Source organism: Lygodium microphyllum, chromosome 30 (genome assembly GCF_053477565.2).
Source record: "Lygodium microphyllum isolate KBCC chromosome 30, Lygodium_microphyllum_v1.1.10, whole genome shotgun sequence".
Taxonomy (NCBI): domain Eukaryota; kingdom Viridiplantae; phylum Streptophyta; class Polypodiopsida; order Schizaeales; family Lygodiaceae; genus Lygodium; species Lygodium microphyllum.
In genome coordinates, this window is record NC_141164.1 from 51,709,647 (window position 1) to 51,730,855 (window position 21,209).

A 21,209-nucleotide genomic window follows, 5' to 3' on the forward strand; every position below is an offset into this window, starting at 1 on the left:
AATTGAGCCATCTGATCTGAAGACATACGTGTGAATATCTCCTACAACTCCTCATCAGTCATCCCTCGACTCATCCTGCTCTATGGGTATCATCAAAGGTAAATTGCACTAGACAGAAAATGATGTTAGCATAATCAATATAAGGATTTAGGTATAAAGTATGATAATATAACTTTGAAAAAAAGTATACTAATTAAAACACATATACTAAAGTACCCTTAAAAGTGAATCATCAACAAATTGAGCAAGCGGATGCAAATATAACCCGGTCTATGGTCCCATGTCAATCTCCTGGCATAGCTCGGCATACACTAGAAGGTCTATAGATAGGTCACCATAGAAAGAGGAGTCCACTTCATTCTCAAAAAATTATTGGCCTCCTATCTCTTCATCTATGTTACCCTTTCTCCTCTACACTCTCTAAACCCTCTTTGCCCTCCACCCTCCGCAATATCGACCCCTCCACCTACATACTCTCCTCGTCTAAACTAGAAACGTTGTTTTCATCATGCACTCATGCACTCCAAGAAGTTAACAGCACAACATACCACCATCGAGGTTATCGAAAATTTGGATAGAATATTACCTATTCAATATCACATATAAGAGTGAATCAACATTTGTGACTATCTCGTGTCATTGAAATTTTAAAAATATATGTCATACACTTATTCACAATGACCCGACAGGACAAACGTATCGTGCAGATCCATCCATCTTTTCTTGGAGTCTATTTCCAAAAATCCAAATGGACCTCATTGAATGGTTATCCCAGTTCCTTCCAGTATTACTTTAAACCATTATACATCGAATATGATCATGGAGAAGCTATAGTAATCCACTGAGATAATACTTTTTGCAAGTTCCCAAAATACTCCATCTCATCTACTACGATATTCGGATCCGTGGCACACCGTCGGTTCTCTTACTCAAACTTTTTCATGACACCACAATCCATTATGGAGCGCATTTTGTTGATGTACTTAACACGGAGATGTCGCCCACGCGACCACACCGCATTGTAGATTTAATATTGTACACCGAAATGGTTAGATTAGTTGTTGCGCATAAAATCTAGATAGGACAACAAATAAAACATATAGTCACCTTCAAACTACATCCCCTCGAGAATTCCCACTTCTTGGTAGAGACCTCTACCCCTTCGCAAGAAACTGTGATCAAAGCTCTGTGTAACCACCACATAGACATAAACCATGGCATCTCCTCCATGCCCTCAAGATATCGAATCGGTCGATGGAGTGTTCTACGTCAAAATTTTGATCACGCTTTTTTTCATTCTTTTCTAGCCTGTTCGTACCTAGCAATCCACTTTTCCATGGATGCATGATAAAAAACAAAGGAGCGTAGAATGTACATGAACAACTCAATCACACTCACATTGCTCCACCTGTACTTTTCCTCCACACTTAGGAGCACAAGCAGTGTCCTTAGGCAAGATACTTAGCACCCATCATATAATGGTATGGATGCTTCCTCTCTCAGTGGATCAAATGACTCGGCATCCGTGGGTATTAATGCATCAATCATTGCCTCCATCTCAGGCTCCAAGATTGGAGGAAGGTCTAGAAGGCCCACTATCTCCTCTAATATCGAGGTTATAGTCTATGGTGTACCCTCTAATTGGTGTATCGACTCAGGCAATCCATTCATCACATGCCCACAAACTCTTCTAATGGGCTGCAATAGGTCCATTCCTTGGGATGAAGCATCACCTCTATGCGCAAATTTCACAGGCACATCTAATATTTTTGTATATGATATTCAATTACTTTGCGAATGTAAATCATGATTTATACACACTTTTCTTACGGTTCGCTCAAAGTCTGAGATCGCTGTCAATGATATTTGATTGAAACTCGCCAAAGTGTCATACGTGTTTTATGGACAAGTGACACTTTCCTCTAATTACCAGCTTGCATTCAGTGCAAGGGCACATGACATGTTGATTAAGATACGCCTCATGATCTTGGACATCCTGACCATCATCGTTCTCCATTTGCTGCAAACAATATGTTTTTGTTTCCTTCATTGATGATCTTCCTCCATTTTAATCTCTACTCCTCTTTCTCTCCCTTTCCCTTTATTTGTTTACCTCCCTCCATCTCTCTTTGTCCATTTCTTTTCTCTCCATGTCTCTCTAACTTTATCTATCCCCCTCTCTATTTCTCTCCCCACCTCTCTTTTTCTCTCTCTTTCTCTTTTTTTATTTGATCCCCTTCATCATTTGGTTCTTGCTCCCCCTCTCTCTCTCTCATTGTTTCTCTCTCTCCCATCTTCCCTCCCCACTCTCACTTCTTCTCTCTTTTATCTCCTCTTTTCTTCTCTCTATTTGTTTCTCTATTTTCCTCTCCACTCTCACTCAACACATCTCATTACAATCAAAATCAAAGATAGAAAATAAAGAACTTATTTAAAAAAAGGACATTGAAAGACCCTCTCTCCCCACCTCTCTTTGTGCCTCTCTTCCCTCTCCCCCCTTATTTTTCTATCATTCCATTATCTCTAATTCTCTCATTGTGTGTGTGTGTGTGTGTGTGTGTGTGTGTGTCTATTTGTTGTTCTCTCGTTGTCTTCCTCTTTCCATCCCTTTTTCTCCTCCTCTCTCTTTGTTTTCTTTTCACTCATTCCTCTCTTTGCCTCAGCCTTTTTTTCTACCTCTTCCTTCACTCTCCATCTCTCTTTCTTGCTCTCTTTCTCTTTCTTGTTGCCTCTCTCTTTGTTTCTATCCCCCCTTGTTTCTCTTACTCATTCTCCTCTCTTCATCCCTCCATATCTCATTTCTCTCTTCCTCTCTCTCTTTGTTACCCTTCCCCCCTTTCTCTCTCTCTTTCTCTCTTCCTCTTCCTTCATTCATATCTCATTTCTCTCCTTCTCTCTTTCTTTATTACCTTTCATTCTTTTCTCTCTTGTTCTCTTTTCCTCTTCCTTCCTTCTTCTCCCTCTCTCCTTTCCTCTCTTTCTCTCTCTCTTTCAAAGAAGAAAATAAGAAAACAAAGAAACAAAAAAAAGAAAAGAAAAAAACACAAAAACAAAGCAAGAAGAGGTAATGTACCTACCTCAAAGGTTCGAGGATGAATTCTTTTCCACCTCCTCTTCGCGACGTCCCTTCTTTCTCCCTTGCGCACTTCTCCCTCTTCTTCGTGTATAATGACGACGGTGAGAATCTCTCCTTCTTCTCTTTCCCTCTTCCTCTCCTCTCCCTCTCAAGGCGACCATCTCTCTCGCTCTCTCTCAAAAATGTTTGTTTGCGACAAATGTTGCACTCAAGTTTTCTGCCCTTTTTTTCTCGGATCGCCATTGCAATTAGCATCGCTAAGCTCGCTATTAATGTCGCAAATAGCATTGCTATTAGCATCGCTAAAGTGAATAAGTGACACTATTTGCAATGTAAATAGTGACACCGCTATTTTACGTTGCAAATCATCGTCACTATCCCCCATTTCCTTGTAGTGTAAAAGATTATGCATATATTTTTCTAGAAGATCTGACAGAGCTTCCACTATCAAGAGAGGTAGATCATGAGATCAAACTCATTCTAGGCACTGCTCTTGTAGCCAAGAGACCCTACTAGATGTCAATTCCTACAACCATTGAGCTAAAATTAGACCAAGGATACATCCATCCAAGTAATTCACCATAGGGAGCCCCGTTATTATTTTAGAAAAAGAGAGATGGAACATTCCACCTTTGTATTGGTTAGAGTGGGCTAAACTAGGTGACAGTGAAAAAAAAATATCCAATCCCAAGGATAGATGAGTTGCTTGATCAACTCCAGGGGGTAAAGATATTTTCAAAGATCCACCTCAAATTTGGCTACTATCAAATAAGAATCAAGGAGGAAGACATTTCCAAAATTGCATTTAACACAAGGTACCATTACGAATTTATTATGATATCATTTGGATTAATGAATGCCCCTGCCACCCTCAACAGATTGATGTAAGACATTTTGAGACCTTATCTTGATGATTTTGTCTGTGTTTTCTTTGATGAAATCCTAACATATTCCAAGGATGAAGAAGACCATGAACCATAGCTACGAATAGTTCTTGAGACAATGAGAACTCACAAGTTGTATGCTAAGAAGAATAAATGTGCCTTCTTCAAGAAGTAGATTGAATATCTTGGGTTCATAGTATCAGCAAATGGCATTTCAATGGATCCAGCCAAAGATATACAAGATTGGCCACCTCCAAAATGGTCAAAGAAGTGCAAAGCTTTCTAGGGCTAACTAGTTGGTATAGAGTCTTCATCAAAGACTATGCCTTGATCATTGCACCTCTCATTGACCTACTCAAGAAGCAAGGCACCATTATATGGACATCTATCAAAGCAATCCAGCTTAGAAAAGCTGAAGCTTGCTTAACTACCCCTATTTTAAGGCAAGAAGAATATGGTTGCTGATGCCTTAACCCATAAATCATTTCTCAATACTCTAATCCTCTAGGGCAAGAACTCTTGCCACAATGATTTCAATGCCCAGTAATCCTATCATAGAAATGGCCAAAGAAGAAGCAGTGAAGGATCCAGGTTATTAGAAAATGCTAAGAGACATCACCATTAAGGACACAAATCCAAAACTCAAATCTAAGTATCGGGATTTTTCCATAAATGAGGAGCTTGTCTATTTAGAGACAAGGCTATGCATTCTTGCAAGTCAAGAGCTCAAGAAGAAAATACTTTGGAAAGCTCATGATTCTCCATTTTTGGGTCATTCCAGACATGCTAAGACTCGTAATATAGTCAATTGACATCCCTCAAATGAAATGGGAATATATTAGCATGGACTTAGTTGGGTTACCCCTGGTACAAGGAGGATATAACTCAATTATGGTAGTCATTGTTGATATGCTAACAAAAGTTACACACCTTGTTCCTGTAAAAACCAATTACAAGGCTTCCGATATCTCTAGACTTTTCATCAAGGAAATTTTTAGATTATATGGATTACCCAAGAGAATCATTAGTGGTCGTGATTCTCTCTTCATATCAAACTTTTAGAAGAGTTTGTTTGGAAGCTCTATGAACCCAACTATGCTTCAGTATTGCTTACCATCCCCAAACCAATGGCTAGATAGAGCAGGTTAATCAAGTTATTGAGGATATACTTAGAGCTTATTGCAACAGGTAACTTAAGTGATGGATGCAATACCTACCCTTAGTTGAATTTGCCTACAATGTATCATATCATCAAAGTATTTAGATGACTCCTTTCCAGTGGGCAAGATTCTTATGCCACTAAGTTTTAATGAACCTACCCTACGTGTAGAAGCATCTAAGCAATTGCTAGGAGAAATGGATCACCAAGTAAAGGCTATCAGGAAAGATATTCAAACCGCAAGGGATCAATAGAAAGCATATGCTAATCATCAAAGACAAGAATGCATTTTCAAAGAAGTTGACATGGTTTTTATTCGAGTTCCACCCAAAGAAAAGTTCCTAGGGAAATTCAAGAAGCTAAATCCCAAATATTGTGGACCATATAAGGTGCTAAAATGTTTAGGACCTAATGGTTATAAGCTGCAACTCCCTAAACACTTGAAAGTGCATAATGTATTTCATGTCAATTTATTGAAAGCCTATGTTCCTAACCCTGATCATGTACTTAATGATCAACAACTTGTAATGCAAAGTCAAGGAGTCCTTGAACTTCAACGAGATAGGATACTTGATATGCAAGAAAAAGTTCTTAAGGAGCAAAACCCTTAGGGAGTACCTCATCTAGTGGAAAGACTATTCTGAAGAGGATGCTACTTGGGTTTATGAAAAATCATTATGTAACCAATATCCCAAGTTTCATTCGAGATGAGGACATCTCAATTCCTCTAAGGGAAAGATGATGTAATGTTTCAACTTTTCCAACTTACCGTACAATTAATTTGAAAATCTTGGACTATCAAAAGATGTGTCTCAAATAAAATAATCCATATCCCATATCTCGACACCTTTTGAGATCATTACAACTGTAAATACCTCATCACAAAAAATATTGTTTGAATGGCCCTTGTGTGGCAAGGTAAGTCAAGTTTAGGCTAGGCATGTTTATGACTGAAGCAAGTCAAGCAAATAAAAAGTCAATTTGAAGAAGACTAAGAGAAAGTTAAAAAGCTATAAGCTTTTAAAAGCTTAAAGAGAGAGAAGGAGATGTCGACAGGATGCACTACCCCCCCTCTCTTCATGATTTTTGTCGCCATTATCATCCCCTCCTTTTTGGAAATTAAAGAGATTAAATAAAGACATAAAATATTCTTTCTCTGTCTCAGTAAAAGACTCGAGTTTGGCAAGAGGTCCAAATTGAAGGAAGATCACCCAAAATTTAGGTGAATCAATCATGGCATCTTTGGCAGCCTCTCTAGACCTCAAAGAATGGATCTCCAGCATGAGATTGCACCTTGAAAGCTTTCATTTAGCTAAATTAGCAAGATACCCACCCCCCTTCAATTAAACTATAAATTAGCAAGATACCCCTCCCCTTCTAAATTAGCAAGATAGCTAAATTAGCTAAATTCACAAAGAGCTCCTCTTCTTGGTCATGACTCATGAGAACTCATCCCCTCTCCTTCAATTAAACTATAAATATGAGGCATGAGAAGCCATATAACACATTAGATTTGAGACAAGAGAGGAGACTCTACTCGAATCAAGAGAGAAGGCAAGAGGAGAGCGAGAGAGATAATTCTTATTGCAAAGACAAGGAAGATACTTTGTAGCATTTTTAAGCCAAATCCCATCTCTTCCACCTCCATTCCCTTGTAAAATTGAGACTCTACACGATTTCTTCTCAAATTCCTATTGTCATCATCTCTATAATTCTTTGACCGAAGACCATGGCTACAAAGAGAAAAATTGCAAGAGCCACGAAAGCAAGTCATTAATAATGATATGGAAGCCGCGAGAGCGGGAGTTGCTAATAATGCTATAGGTACGGCCACTACAAATGGAATGGAAAGTACCGGAGTTACAAATGAAGTTGCAAATACCAACAACAACCAAGCACTCCTCGTGAATCCCCAAGTGCCATATTTGGCTAATATTTTAAATATTAAATACGGCAAATAGATCATCATCTCATGAATTGATAAAGAAAAATAACATCCTTGATAGTAGTGAAAGTATATATTTGCATATAATCTCATGCATAGAAAAATTACTGAATAGAATTTTTGCCTTGATAATTTATTGCATCACGTAGGAATTACAAAAAAATTACATTCAAGGACTATGATTTTTGTAATAAGAAATATTTAAGTAGTTAAATTGTTAATCCAACTTTGTACTAAATTGATGGAACCTTTGATCGATAGATATGGATATTAACTCTTAGAAATATCTTGAGATAGAATTATTAGAATACTTTCTGTAATAAAACACCCAAGGGTTTTGAATCTAATGAGTTATTACTAGACAAAGAACCAACAAAATTCTGTTTCAAAAATATCATCACGAAAGCTTTTGCTTATAGAAGTCCTTTAGAAATCTTAGAAGAATTGATGGGTTGTCTAAACCCTAGGGGAGGAAAGTTTTGAAAAATAAACTCCTTATTAAAATTTATATTGGGCAAGATCCCAAGGGAAAGAGTAATCCAAGAGGATTATTGAAAAGCACTACCACTTAGACTAAGTTTAGCCTTGATATTGTCACCTTGGATAAAGGATTTTGTCTTACCACTACCACTTAGAATTACCCCAATGGTTTTTTGTTTTCGTGTGTTAGCGAGTATGGACCGTCCACAATGCAAAAGGTCCTATCGTAGGGAATTCTAGTTTTGCAAGAGGAGATAAGGATACCAGGGTGCTCTATTCCCAAATTCCTTAGGCTCTTATGAACTATCAACTACCCTCCGAGTCTAGATAGTATTCTAGAAGTTCCGATACTAGTCTAGGGACTGAACTTGGTGGAAATAAAACCTTTGAGTTGATATTATGTCTAGTCAAGGATAGAAAGCATTGTAAAAATATATTTTTCTTAAAGAAAATATGTAAGAAGGAATTGCTTTACAATGTTTTTGTGTCTTGAAATAAAGATATGTAACAAATTTGTGCCATAAGAAAATCAAAGTAGTTGTTTTTATATGTCAAACCTAGAGTGGTAGGTAACTACAAGGGAAGCAGGTGGATGGGTCCCCGCCGATAGGTCTAAACCTATGGCTAGGTGGTCTCGATTAGCCAAGAGCTTTTCATAAAAATTATGTTAGTAAATAGGCAAACAAATGGCCATATAGATACTAGGTAGAACAACCTAACATGCATTGTCTTTGGGGGGCCGGAATGGGATTATTGCCTTATGGGAAAAATGGGTCGATGTGCTGCACTCCCCTTCATCTCCCAATCTCTTTGAACCAAGTGCAATGTAAGTCCGCTTCGAAATACTAATGCTAGCTGACCAATAGGTGACTTGACCAATATTAGGAACCCAAAACTCAGGTTGATCCGCATGGGAATGGTGGAAAACTTCCACTACAAGGTAGGCTCAAGCGAGCCTCTACAACAAACTCCGAGGTATTCCATGGAATCCCAAATGGTGTTGTCTAAGATATCTCTTGATGGACTACTAAGAATGTGCCAATGAGAAAGAAGCTCAAGTGGGCACATCACAGTGTTCATGTAAATGCAAAGTGTGATATTCTTTTAGCAATAGTGAAGAATTACTATCTTATTTTTATGCCACTTCATGCCCATAGTTTGTATGACTATGAATTAGTAATCGTGCTATGAATATATGCATACAAATCATATATGATCTACATACTTCCATGCGAGGGTATGTTGCATAGAGGTATTTATATGTAGAATCAGTACATGTACGAAAAAGCTCTAAAAAAAGGGATTGGTTGTAAAAGGACAAAAATGAAAGCTCGCAAAAATAAAATCCCCATTATAATGTGTCGGCAATTGTAGTCAATGATTTATTATGTTTTACTTTCATTAGCGTAATTAATGTAGTAATGTAATCAATTAATCTATTTAATTATAGTTGCAAAGTCGTTAATTATATATTAATTGATATTTTGATTCGATTAGTTTAATAGATCAGAGTTCGATTCGATTAGATTAGTAGTTAAATTTGATTAGGTTTATTGATTAAATTAGTGATTAAATTCAATTAGATTAGATTAGATTAATTGATTAGATATATTACTTACCTACTTGGTGTAAGTACTTAGTTGGAGTATTACTAATTGTATTAACTAAGTATATTACTTTGTGTACTTACATGGTCTAACTACTTAGTTGGAGTATTTAATTAATTAAATTTGTATTTATTCAATTACAATTAGTATTTCTTCAATAGTATTAATTTGATAATAACTTTATTATTTAATAGTTTAGTTGTCAATTAAATTTAGTGATAGCTAGTCAATTGGATTAGTGGTTGATTAGTTAGTTCGTATTAATTTGACTATTCAATTAGTATTAATTCAATTAATTCATTTGTAGTTTGTAGCATATTATTTTGATTAGTATTAGCTGGCTTAATACAATTACTTGATAGTTTGGTAGCTAATTAAATTTATTTTTACTTAGTTATTTTGATTGGTAATAGTAATCTGATTACTCAATTAGTTACTTAGTATCATTAAATAGTACATGATTTGTTGTTGTCATTTTTCATTATGAAACTAATAATTGGTTTACATAAAATTAATGTAGTTTGCTCATTTGCCTATGTCTCATCATTGCAAGGTTCAATCTAACAAAGGCAACTACCAATGTCATATATACTATCTTTGACAAGGCTACTTATATAGCATTTTTAAGTGATCTTTTTTCTTACTACTTTTCTCTTATACAGTTATAACTTGAGTTGTAAACAAAACGTGTTTTTAAAAAAATGTAAACATTAAAATCGCCAAATCTTAAACTATGATCAAGCAAATTTTTGGTTTTCCATTTCATGTTTTGTAAGGTGCTCTCCATCAATCAAAACATGTCAAGTTGTAAGAAAAGTTTCTAACCACATCTAATTAACTTCAAAAATATTTGTGGTTTTTTAGAGCATACAAATTAAGTTGTAAGAGTACATTCAATCATAGAATCATACTATTGTGATAAGTAGATATATAGTTCTATATTGGTAGGATACACATTAGCAATGGACTCCATGCAAATGTCAAATCATGAGACCTTATTAAGATCTTCAAGGAAAAGAAAATTTGTGGCTTCTTGAAAAACAACACTAAAACCAAAACCATGTGATATACACAAGTTTGAATTATCTTGGGCAATGGAATGTGCAAGCATCATTGACATGCTAATAATATGTTCAACTTGCAAAATAGCCACAATGCAACATCAAACCACTATCTCACAAACAAGTATAATATACAAAACAAATGTAATTTTCAACAGTTTTGTGACAAGTACTATCCTCATTCTTACAAGCTAACAACTCATGATTGATATTATAATAAAAAAATGTGAGACCTGTCATGCAAACAAAGACTGAAATGAGCACATAGTTGCCCTATTGCCTACACGAGGATTCTCCATGTTGAACCATCTCAATGTTCAAAATGACAACATCAATTGCAAATGGAACATTGGATTGATTATCAATTCTTGGCAATCCTTTGGTGTCTTGGAATAATGCACTACTTACTCATACATCCACTAAACTTAACTTGACAACATCTACCATGGTTGATGTGCTTGCCTTTAATATGATGCACAATGAAGAAAATTATACTTTGCTCAACAACATATGATGATGGGCATTTGGAAGGGCCAATCAACATGAGTTTGCATACATCATCTTGCGGACAATCGTAAGCTTCTATGAAGAATAGCAACATTCAAAGCAAATGGCTTACATGCAACAATAGGCTCATCCTATCCAATGTCACCTTGGAGAATGCACTATTCCCATTCCTCTTCCCACTTGGTCATGGTGCATATGATGGTAATATATATCTTAGTGAATACATTGGGATGTGCACGTCAACATTGTTCTTTGTCTATACCTTGCACAAGCCTTCCATCCTAATCTTATACCAACTAAAATAAGTTATGTTAATCACACACAACACAAGTGCAACTTGCTTACAAAGAGACATTGATTACTACACCCAAGAAAACAAGGATGTTTCCAATGAGGAAGTGATCAAGCATATACTCTGCTATAGCCTTCTCGCATCAGTACTAAGGTCCTCTACTTGACACTCATATAACTTGAAGGACAAGGATGGATGTGTGGTGCATGCCTCACTTCTTTCTCACATTCATTGTAGATGAGGTGACTAGTACAACATTGGCTAAGATAAACACATTGGAAGCCATTGTAAAGGAGTTCAATCCAGAATCCTCATGGAAATAATGCTTTGTTGAGTGCACTATCCTCTTCCATACCAACTTCCACTTGTTTTTCAATTAGTACATCATTGGAAAAGCCACTTGTGTGGGACACATCTAGCGTCATGTGATTAGGTATGAGATTCAACATATGGCTCATTGCATGCACATGTCATCCTATGATTGCATGAGACAAACATCACCAATATAGCAAATGAGATCTGGCATACATTCAAGTGATGCATTCCGACCCAAAAATTAAGAGGCCTGATCTTAGCAAAACAACTTTACAAGTGTTGTTGCACCTATTATATAACTAGTAGTAGCAATCATGGAAAATACAAGTACAGATTTCCATTTGCTACACACAACAATCTAGAACCAACAATAAACCTTGAAACTCAATGGTACATCTACTACTATCTTAGACATGAGAACCACAATATTGTGATGTATTACCCGACATTATTAGTATTGCGAGGAGCCCATGCTAAAGTATGTAATGAAGGCCAAGCCAATGGGTAGATTAAATTTTCATACAAAAGATGACAAGAGACTAGGTTTGCAAGATTTGGATTCGAACAAGCAAAAACTAGTGTCCACCGCCACAATGCTTTCCAAGCCGATATCTTCCATCCAAGTGACCTTGAACTACATGCAAATTTCAATACTAACAAGAAGTGAGATTGTTGAATACATAGACACCTCCCTTGCCAACATACGATAACAAAAGCTCATAAGGATGAAAGGTAGAGCCCAATTGGAAGCACACAAGCAAAAGCAAGAGCAAGGTAAAAGCTATGGTGAATGGAGCAAGAGAGCAATAGAGAGAGACACCGTATGTGGGAACTCAAATAGTCAAAATATGTGACGAGCTTTCCCTTATTCAATAGTCACCACTGAGAGAATAAAGAATGAAGTGGCAGTGATGGGTGCTTGCCATCTATAGTATATAGGTGTGTAGTAATGGTGTATATAGTAAATACATGGCAATGTATGCACAAGCACCTTTATCCCCAACAACCCTTCACTTAAAGGTGAATGTGCCTCTAGTAAAGACAAAACAAGAAAAAATGACAAAGTACAAATGTACATAAAGTACAACAAGATAAGGAAGTGACATTATCTCATCCTACACCCATCATCTTCCTAAAGAAAAATGTTCCGTTGAGAGACTTTTAGTGAGCAAATCTGTAGGATTCTTATCAGTCAAAGCTCAACACACTTGTCATCTACCACCTCCCTAATGAAGTGATAGTACACCTCAATGTGCTTTTTCTTCACATGGAAGATCAAGGATTCTTGGCCAATTGAATAGCACTCATAGAATCCAAATGCAGTGTAGGAGTAATAATAACAACAAGGTCTACCACTAGACATAACCATAGGGTGCAAGCCTCAACAAATGCAACATACTCTGCCTTGGTAATAGATAAGGTCATGCATTTCTGCACCCTGGACATCTAGAAAATAGCACCTTCAGCAAAAGTGAAGACATACTTAGAGGTGGACTTTCTACTATCTAAATATCATGTATAATCAAGTTAGTTTAACCCATGATTGTAGTATCCTTGCTACCATAGCAAATGAACATATTTGATGTGCCTTTCAGATACCTCATGATACCTTTCACGACATCCCATTATTGTCATCGGCCAGGTAGCCATATAGGGTGCCACGACTCTCACTACAAATGCTATATCATGGCGAGTAGCTATCATAACATACATCAAACTACACACTATAGATGCATAAGGGATCTTGGCCATCTTGGCCGTTTGCTTGTCTAACTAGGGACAATCAACTTGAGTGACCTTCAGGACAATAGGCTTAACATACTACATATGAAATTGGTCAAGCACCTTGTGTATGTATGCCTCTTATAACAAGTAAAAGAGCCTCTTAAAACGATCACGCAACATGATGCACATATCAAGAATATGTGAGGCTGCTCCATATCCTTTATCTCAAAGCTCTTCTTGAGTTAAGTCTTTGAAGCCTCCAACTCATGACATGAGCTCTCCTAGCAATCAATATATCATTAGCATAAAGTACCAAGATAATAAGACTACCATCATAGGCCTTCTTCGTGTATAAACATGGAACCATGTCACTGTGAGTATATCCTTGTGAATGTATAAAAGCATCAAAATTATGGTACCATTTCCTAGATGCCTCCTTAAAGCTACAAAGACTCTTTCTCAACTTGTACACTAGTAGGTGTTCCTTACTCTTTTTCATAAATCTCTTAAGCTATTGCATATAGATATCCTCATGTAAGCCCCCATACAGAAAAGCCATTTTTATATCCACCTAATAAAGGTCCAATCTTACTACACAACCAAGGCCAAAACTAATCATAGGATAGTCATCTTGATTACAAGAGAAAAAAATTTATCAAAGTCAATACCATGCTCCTACTTAAAACCCTTAGCAATCAATCTAGCCTTATATGCTGGCTTGGAGCATCCAAGGATACTCTTCAACTTATATATCCACTTACATAGCAATGCATGTATCCCACTAGGCAAAGGAACCAAATCCTATATAAGGTTTTTCTATAGTGAATCAAACTTAGACCACATGGCCCTCTCCTAAGAGTGACTATCACCTTTGAATATGGTCTCCTTATAAGTAAGAGGCTCACCAGAATCTGTCACCATAGCATAGTCCATGGAAGATGTAAACCAATCATGTTGACATTTATCTCTAGCAGACCGTCTCAACAGGTTGTGGAGCCTATACATATTGTCCAACATCATGATCACAGGCCATTGGAACATCAACTATGTAGAATGTCCAGCTAACTATGCAATAATAGGAGGCTCCTCTTAAAAGATCACTATACAGACCTCAACTACCTACTCATGCTGATTATGCATTTTCTTCTCATGAAAAATAGCATCATGACTATGAATAATCTTCCAAGCTTATAAATCTCATAGGTAATAGCCATCTCACTTACATCCCCATAACTAAAAAGATGCATTTCACTGTATTGATCTAGCTTATTACATTTGTCCTTAGGTACATGGCAAAAAGCCTCATATCCAAAAACTCTAAGATACGCATATGAGGGAGGCTTTCTAGTCAGAATCCAACTTGTCTTATCAAAAGATTCTTAGAACCATCCACTCAATACAAAGATACTCTCAAGGTCTTGTCCCATAAGAGACTTCTTCACCAAAGAAGGATACATTCCCCACTAAGAGACTCACAAAAAATCTATAAAACTAAGAAATGGGTTGGGGTCTTCTATATATATGGTGGTTTTTCTATGGTTAAACAACCCATCAGTTCTACCAATATCTTGATATGCCCCTTAGGCTTTCAACGAGTTGACCAACATAGATAGTTTCATTTGATTAATGTTATTTTTATTATTATTAATATAAAGATATCAATGTTACTCGTGTTATTATTCTGAGATCATAAAAACGTCATCATGTCATCATGGTTCCTACTCTTAAGCCTTATTAAGGCTACAATAACAACCATAACTATTTTCCATACCAATTAAAGAGGACATTAACCATTACTTTCTTTTTTCTTTTTTTTTAATGTTGTACTACATAATGATAAGCATGCCACAACAAGAGTTGGTGTTGTGCCTACAATAGGATGACAAAGGGTCAATTATGTGATTTATGTAGGCATCAAATGAGAGATTGGTTTAACAGGCTTGCAAAAGGCTTCGTACTTGTCTCTTCATTAATAGTGATATCTGCACTCTACTTTTGGGAAGATAGGGTTGCTGATTTAAGCTCTTTAAGGTTTCCATATGAAAGGCTTTGATTAAGGCCTATTATAAGCCTCTAATCCATTGTTCGAATGTAGAAATGTCTAACATGGACTAGAAATCTTTGAAAAAAATGGGTGGCTTAGGATGTAGTTCCAATGTTTCGCAAGTTTTCAATTGCCTTATTCTAAGTTGTTATCATTGTATTGAAATATTATTAGGGGAAATATGGACTTAAAAATGGCCAATTAACTTAAGATGTAATCCCCCTTTTAGTCAAGAGAGATTCGAGGTGGACCAATGGGAAAGGAGATGATGTGCACTTCTTATCTAGTTTTTTTATAGAGATGATTGAAACTAAGCTAGCTGTATATGTTGACTTAGGGCAACCAAGGACACTCTTCAACTTATACACCCACCTACACGCCAATGCACGCTTTCCATCAAGCAAGGAAACTTAGTCCTTTCTATGGTTCTTCTATAGTGAATCAAACTCAAAGTGCATAGCCCTCTTCCAAGAATAAGAATCACATCTACGCATAGTCTCCTCATAGGCAAGTGACTCAGCAGAGATTGTCACTATGATATAATCCATAGAAGCCTCATAGCGAGCAAGAGGACATGAAGCTCTAATGAAGCATCTCAAAAATAGTTGAGGCTAGTATGTCCTATCCTCTCTATCCAACATCATGATCCTATACAACATCATGTAGATTAAGGGCCACTACATCATCAATTGTAGTAGGCTCTCAATGGGGTTGGTTGTACTATAATTGAAGGAAGTGAGCCTAAAATGAAAGCACGAGGAAGAAGCTAGAGCTATGGTGGAAGGAGCAAGAGAGAGAGAGAGATAGATATGAAAACTCCAATAATCACAATGTGTAACCAGCCTTCTCTTTATTCAAATATCACTAAAATAATAAAGAATGAAGTGACAATGATGGGCACCTGCCACACCTACAATGTACAGGTGTGAGGGTATGTGGGTACTGTCAATGTAACTAATACACAGGTGACTAGGCACATTTATCTTTATCCCCAACAACCTCCCACTTGAAGGTGAATTTGCCCCTAGTATTGAGGAGAGAAAAAGAAAAAAGTGACTAAGTATAAATGTACATAAGTACAATAGGATGAGGAAAGGGCTCATCTCATCCAATGCCCATCAACTTCCTAAGGAAGGCAAAGCGCTCTACGAGTCTGCAAGATTTTAGTCAATTGACATCTTAACAAACTCAATGGACTTGTCCTCCAACAACCTCTCAAATAAAGTGGTAATGCACCTCAATGTGCTTCGTCTTTGCATGGAAGACTAGATTCTTGTCCAACTAAATAGCACTCTTAAAATCCAAATGCAATGTAGAGACCACATTAATAATGCTAAGATATGCGGTCTAACCAAAGAGCCTCCTTGCAAGTCTCAATGGGGCTACAATATACTCTATCTCTGTAGTGGATAGGGCCATGCATTACTCGACCCTGGACATCCAAGAAACAGCACCTCCACCAGAGGTGAAGACATAGCCAAAGGTAGACTTCCTACTATCTACATGTTCTACATAATCAAAGTTAGTATATCCCATGACTCCTGTATCATGGAAACCATAATAGATGCACATAGTTGTGCCCTTTAAGTACCTCATGATACCCTTGATAGCACTTCAATGTCGTCGACCAGATGTAACCATATAGCGTGCCACAACTCCCACTACAAATGCTATGTCATCAGGACGAGTGGCTATCATGGCATACTTCAAGCTGTCCACTTCTAATCATTAGGGACCTTGGCCATCTCGACCTTCTTCTCATCAAACTACAGATAATCGGCCTAACTAACATTTATACGAGAAGGTAGAGGATAGCCAATAGGCTTAACATTCTACAAATGAAACCGCTCAAGGACCTTCTAGATGTACTCTTTCTATGATAAGTAGGGGAGCCTCTTAGAGCGATCACGTGTAATGCACATCCTAAAAATATGTGAGGCATGTCCCATGTCCTTCATCTCAAAGCTCTTCTTAAGCAAACCTTTCAAGGCATCCATGTCATCATAAGCACTCCCAACAATCAAAATATTATCCACATAGAGAATCAAAATCATAAGGCTACCATCACAAGCCTTCTTTATGTATAAACATGGATCCATATCGTTGCAGGAATATTATTGTGAATGCATAAAGACATCAAACTTGTGATACCATTCCCTAAGTGTTTGCTTAAAGCTATAAAGGCTCTTCCTCAATATGCACACTAGGTGTTTCCTGCCATGTTTTCTACAAAGCCCTTAGGTTGCTCCATGTAAATTTCATCATGTAAGTTTCTATCAAGAAAAGCCATCTTAATATCCATCTGATAGAGATCCAAGTTAAGCTAAGCAACCAAAGACATTACCAAGTGTACAATAATCATTTTTACAACAGGAGAAAAGACTTCATCAAAGTCCACACCATGTTCCTACTTGAAACCCTTAATAATCAATATGACCTTGTATCCCGGTTTGGAACATCCAAGGGTACTTTTCAACTTGTATATCCACTTGCATGGCAAATCATACTTACCATTAGCAAAGAAACAAAATCCCACATATGATTTTTTTGCATAGTGAGTCATACACTCTGACTACATGGCCCTCTTCCAAGAGCAACTATCACCTCTGCATATGGCCTCTCCCAAGAGTGACTATCACCTTTGCACATGGCCTTATCATACTCTAACTACATGACTCTCTTCCAAGAGTAACTATCACCTTTGCACATGGCCTCATCATAAGTAAGAGGCTCATCAACATCTGTCACTATACCATAATCCATAAAGAACTCAAACTACACAAGCTGTTGTCTATCTCTAGTAGGTAGTTGTGGGACCTGTACATCCTGTGAAGCATCAAGGACCTAAGCCACTGGGACATGATGAAGTACATCAATAAGAGATCAACCCAAAAGATGAACAATCACAAATATAAGACAAACTGCAATTGCCAAGGATAACTCCACCAACTAGCAATGATTGAATATGCTACTAGCGTTGAAAACTATCAAAGAATCCATTTGCTAAACTTAGATATATCCATAGGCATAACCATCATGCATAGAATGGGTCTCACATGTAACAAAAGAGACCATCCAAAGACACAACAGACTAAGCAATGTAATGGAAGCTTAGTACATAACCAACCAAGGTGCATACATCACTGACAACATCATGACAGAGATAGATGCCAATCCAAAAGTAATGTCAAATCAACCCACTAAGCATCAACTGCATACATAAAGCATGACAAGAGCATGTACCTGTCACCAAGTCCCATGGTCTCACTGTAAGACCCTCAAGCTCAACTACATAACCAAATGCTCAATGTAACATCCAAGTCTTAAGTAGCGGCTCCCACTAAAACAAAATTGGAATGCGAGATAAGCAAACAAAGTTCAAAACATCATGTGAAATGCATCAATACACCCAAGATCCAAGTAGTATATATCCAAGAGCATCTAGCCCAAGTAACTTGTAAAACGCTTACTTGAACATCAACTAACTATATATTAATAGTGAATGATAGTCAATGTCAAGATTCAGAGCTCCAACCTCGATTAAAAAAGCAATCCAAAGCATAACCAAGCATGTAACATGAACCATAAGCATCGGTATATCAACTCGAATAGTTGGTAAGCAACTGAAAGCAATAAACATATGCTTTCACTGATAAAATAGCATTCGGCCTTGTTTATTATAACAATAAAATAACTCTATAAAACCAAGCAAAAGAGTGCTCAAATCAATCCCATAGCATTCCAATACATTGGAATAACATCCCTAAATGATCCAACATCAAATAGACATCCCGTGAAGCATAAGTGATTTCCGAACAATGAATGAAGTATTGTCCTGAACTGTATGACATAAACTATCACAAACTATGAATCAATGGCTAATCCCAAGAGCTCCAACCAGTGCCCAAACTCATGGCAAAGATGTTGGGGATGATTCCAAAGATTACCAAGAGCCAGGAGGAGTGCCAAGAGCTAGAGGAGGGAGTTGAAACTATCAAGGAGTGGATAGTAGTAACAAGCACAATTCATGATATTGTATGGCATTGTGAATGCTCATGACTTGGTTTACCTTCAAGAAATACGACCTAAAAGCTCACCTAAATATTTCCCAATTCACATTGTGATGAGAGCTAACTTCCAAGTAAAGCAATTTGGATCTCGATAAGCTCAACAATAAGGACATTTTTCTTCAAGTATTTGAGCTAATACCAAATCATCAACCATATTAAGTCAACCAAAAGTGTTGGTAGGCCCAACTCATAGGTCAAAAGGGAATGCTTGTAATAAGCTTGCACCTTGGTGCAATTGATGTACCTTGCCAAGGACTTCATAGCACAAACCCAAAAACTCAAAAAGTACATTTTTATATGTACATCCATCCACACAAGCACAAACCCAAAAACTCAAAAAGCAATAGTGACGAACAATTGGGTTCGGGGATTGTTTTGAAGAGATTTTCTTAGATCGGCAAGGCCAGAAACATATTTTGGCATCAAAGATCACAGATGCCCAAAGAGAAATAAGAAAGAAAGAAAGAAAAGAAATGTGTATGGCACACGTGTGTGCATGCGGGGTGTGTGTGTGTGTGTGAACATCTACAGAAGACCAAATGGCCTATAAGACTCGAGTACGTAATACACCGCAGGAGAAGGGAATCGCTCTCGTACATGTACGTCCTTACTGAATGAGAGCCGAATTGCAGTACATATATGTATGTCTTCGCACATGTATGTCCTTGCTGAATGAGAGCTGAGATACAGTAGAATACCCAGGTCCGGTTTAGGGTTTAAGTTGCTGTCTTCTTCAATGGCAGATTCGGATGCGTGTGCAACTGTCCACGAATGTCCCTTCGGCTCATTTGAACTCCACAACAATTTTGCTTTGAGAAGGTTGATGCTGCCAAACCTATGCAACCATTCAATCAGCTTTGTTACCAGAAAGATTTATTCACCTGAGCATTTATGACCAGCCACTGTGTCTAGGAGCCCTACTCACCTTGACTCCTGCCAAAGATAGTAGGCTCCGGGATGCCATGTAAGAATAATCTGATGAAGGACCTTTATCAATGAAGTAAACAACTTCCGCAACTCCAGCCTGACAGGGAGCATTTGTATTTGTTCTTTGTTTCATAACACACAGCATCAACCGATGCTTGATATCAGATGCACTTAGTCCTGTTTTTGGCGGTGTTATGTTATTTTGCTTTGATCGTTACTGGAACACAGACTGTAACAAAGACAATGTTGCCAATATGGCTACCTAATGGTTGGGGTCGGACTCATAACAGTCAGGTTGCAAATTCAAGGGATAGATAGTGCGGTTTCCCAACAGATTGTTTGCAGCGTAAATGATTCCTACCCTTGCCAAGAGGACTTCTGTTGCTCTTCTTAGCCAATGTTGCAGTGTAAATAGCTCTTGCCCTTGTCAAGAGAGCTTCCATTGCACTTGTTTACTGCAGACTATTTTTAGACTATAGATCCTTCCCACTAAATATGGCTCTTGTGCGGATTCTTTCCAACTAAATAAGATAGGCTCATATTAAACCAGCAAAGTGCAATGTTGAGTGAATAATCTCTAGAAAAACCAGTTGCCTAATGATTACTGCTTGCATAAATTTGAGACATTCAGTGTTCATGTATCATGATATTTTGCCTGCTTTGTGCAACATACACAAAATCTCAGCCTCACAAACCACAACCCTTCCCATGTCCATATATTCTCCTTGATCCTCTTGGCTGGTTTTATTTGTGTGTTTCCATAGGAGACAGTGTTGATGATAAGTGAGGGAAACTCGGTCCATTGCTGGAGGGAACTCGAGATGCAATAGTGGAATGAGTAGGGCTGTAAAAATAGCTTGCCAGTAGACTGCTAGTTAGCCTGCTGATTACCTAACAACACAACATTGACAATACAGGAGAAGGCCTCGAGTGAGTGAACCCTTTTTCTTATGTTTTCAAGATAGCTTTGCCATAGGCCTCTGATTTGTTCTTTGCAAACGTTTTGGTAGTAGCAGATGAAAAATAAATCCAGCGGCTGGCTATTTGCATGATGCACAATGTGCTAATTTTCTGATTGTCACAAAGCACAAATTTCCATAAGAGAAACTTTGGACAG

General features: G+C 37.5%; 1 protein-coding gene across 4 annotated transcripts in view; it reads right to left on the reverse strand.

Annotated features, from left to right (window-relative positions):
• LOC148009839 (Cytidine/deoxycytidylate deaminase family protein) overlaps nucleotides 1-21,209 on the reverse strand; it is a 72,690-nt gene that overhangs the window by 19,875 nt on the left and 31,606 nt on the right. Inside the window, exons 9-10 of one of the 4 annotated variants that reach the window (XM_087673236.1) lie at nucleotides 20,091-20,189; nucleotides 18,920-20,000 (exon numbers count right to left, since the gene is read on the reverse strand). The exons of 1 other annotated variant lie outside the window; for it this stretch is intronic. In XM_087673236.1, the coding sequence (XP_087529362.1) occupies nucleotides 19,950-20,000; nucleotides 20,091-20,189 (150 nt within the window). In that variant the 3' untranslated portion in view covers nucleotides 18,920-19,949. 2 more of the 4 variants (XM_087673237.1, XM_087673238.1) reach the window with 2 other exon arrangements.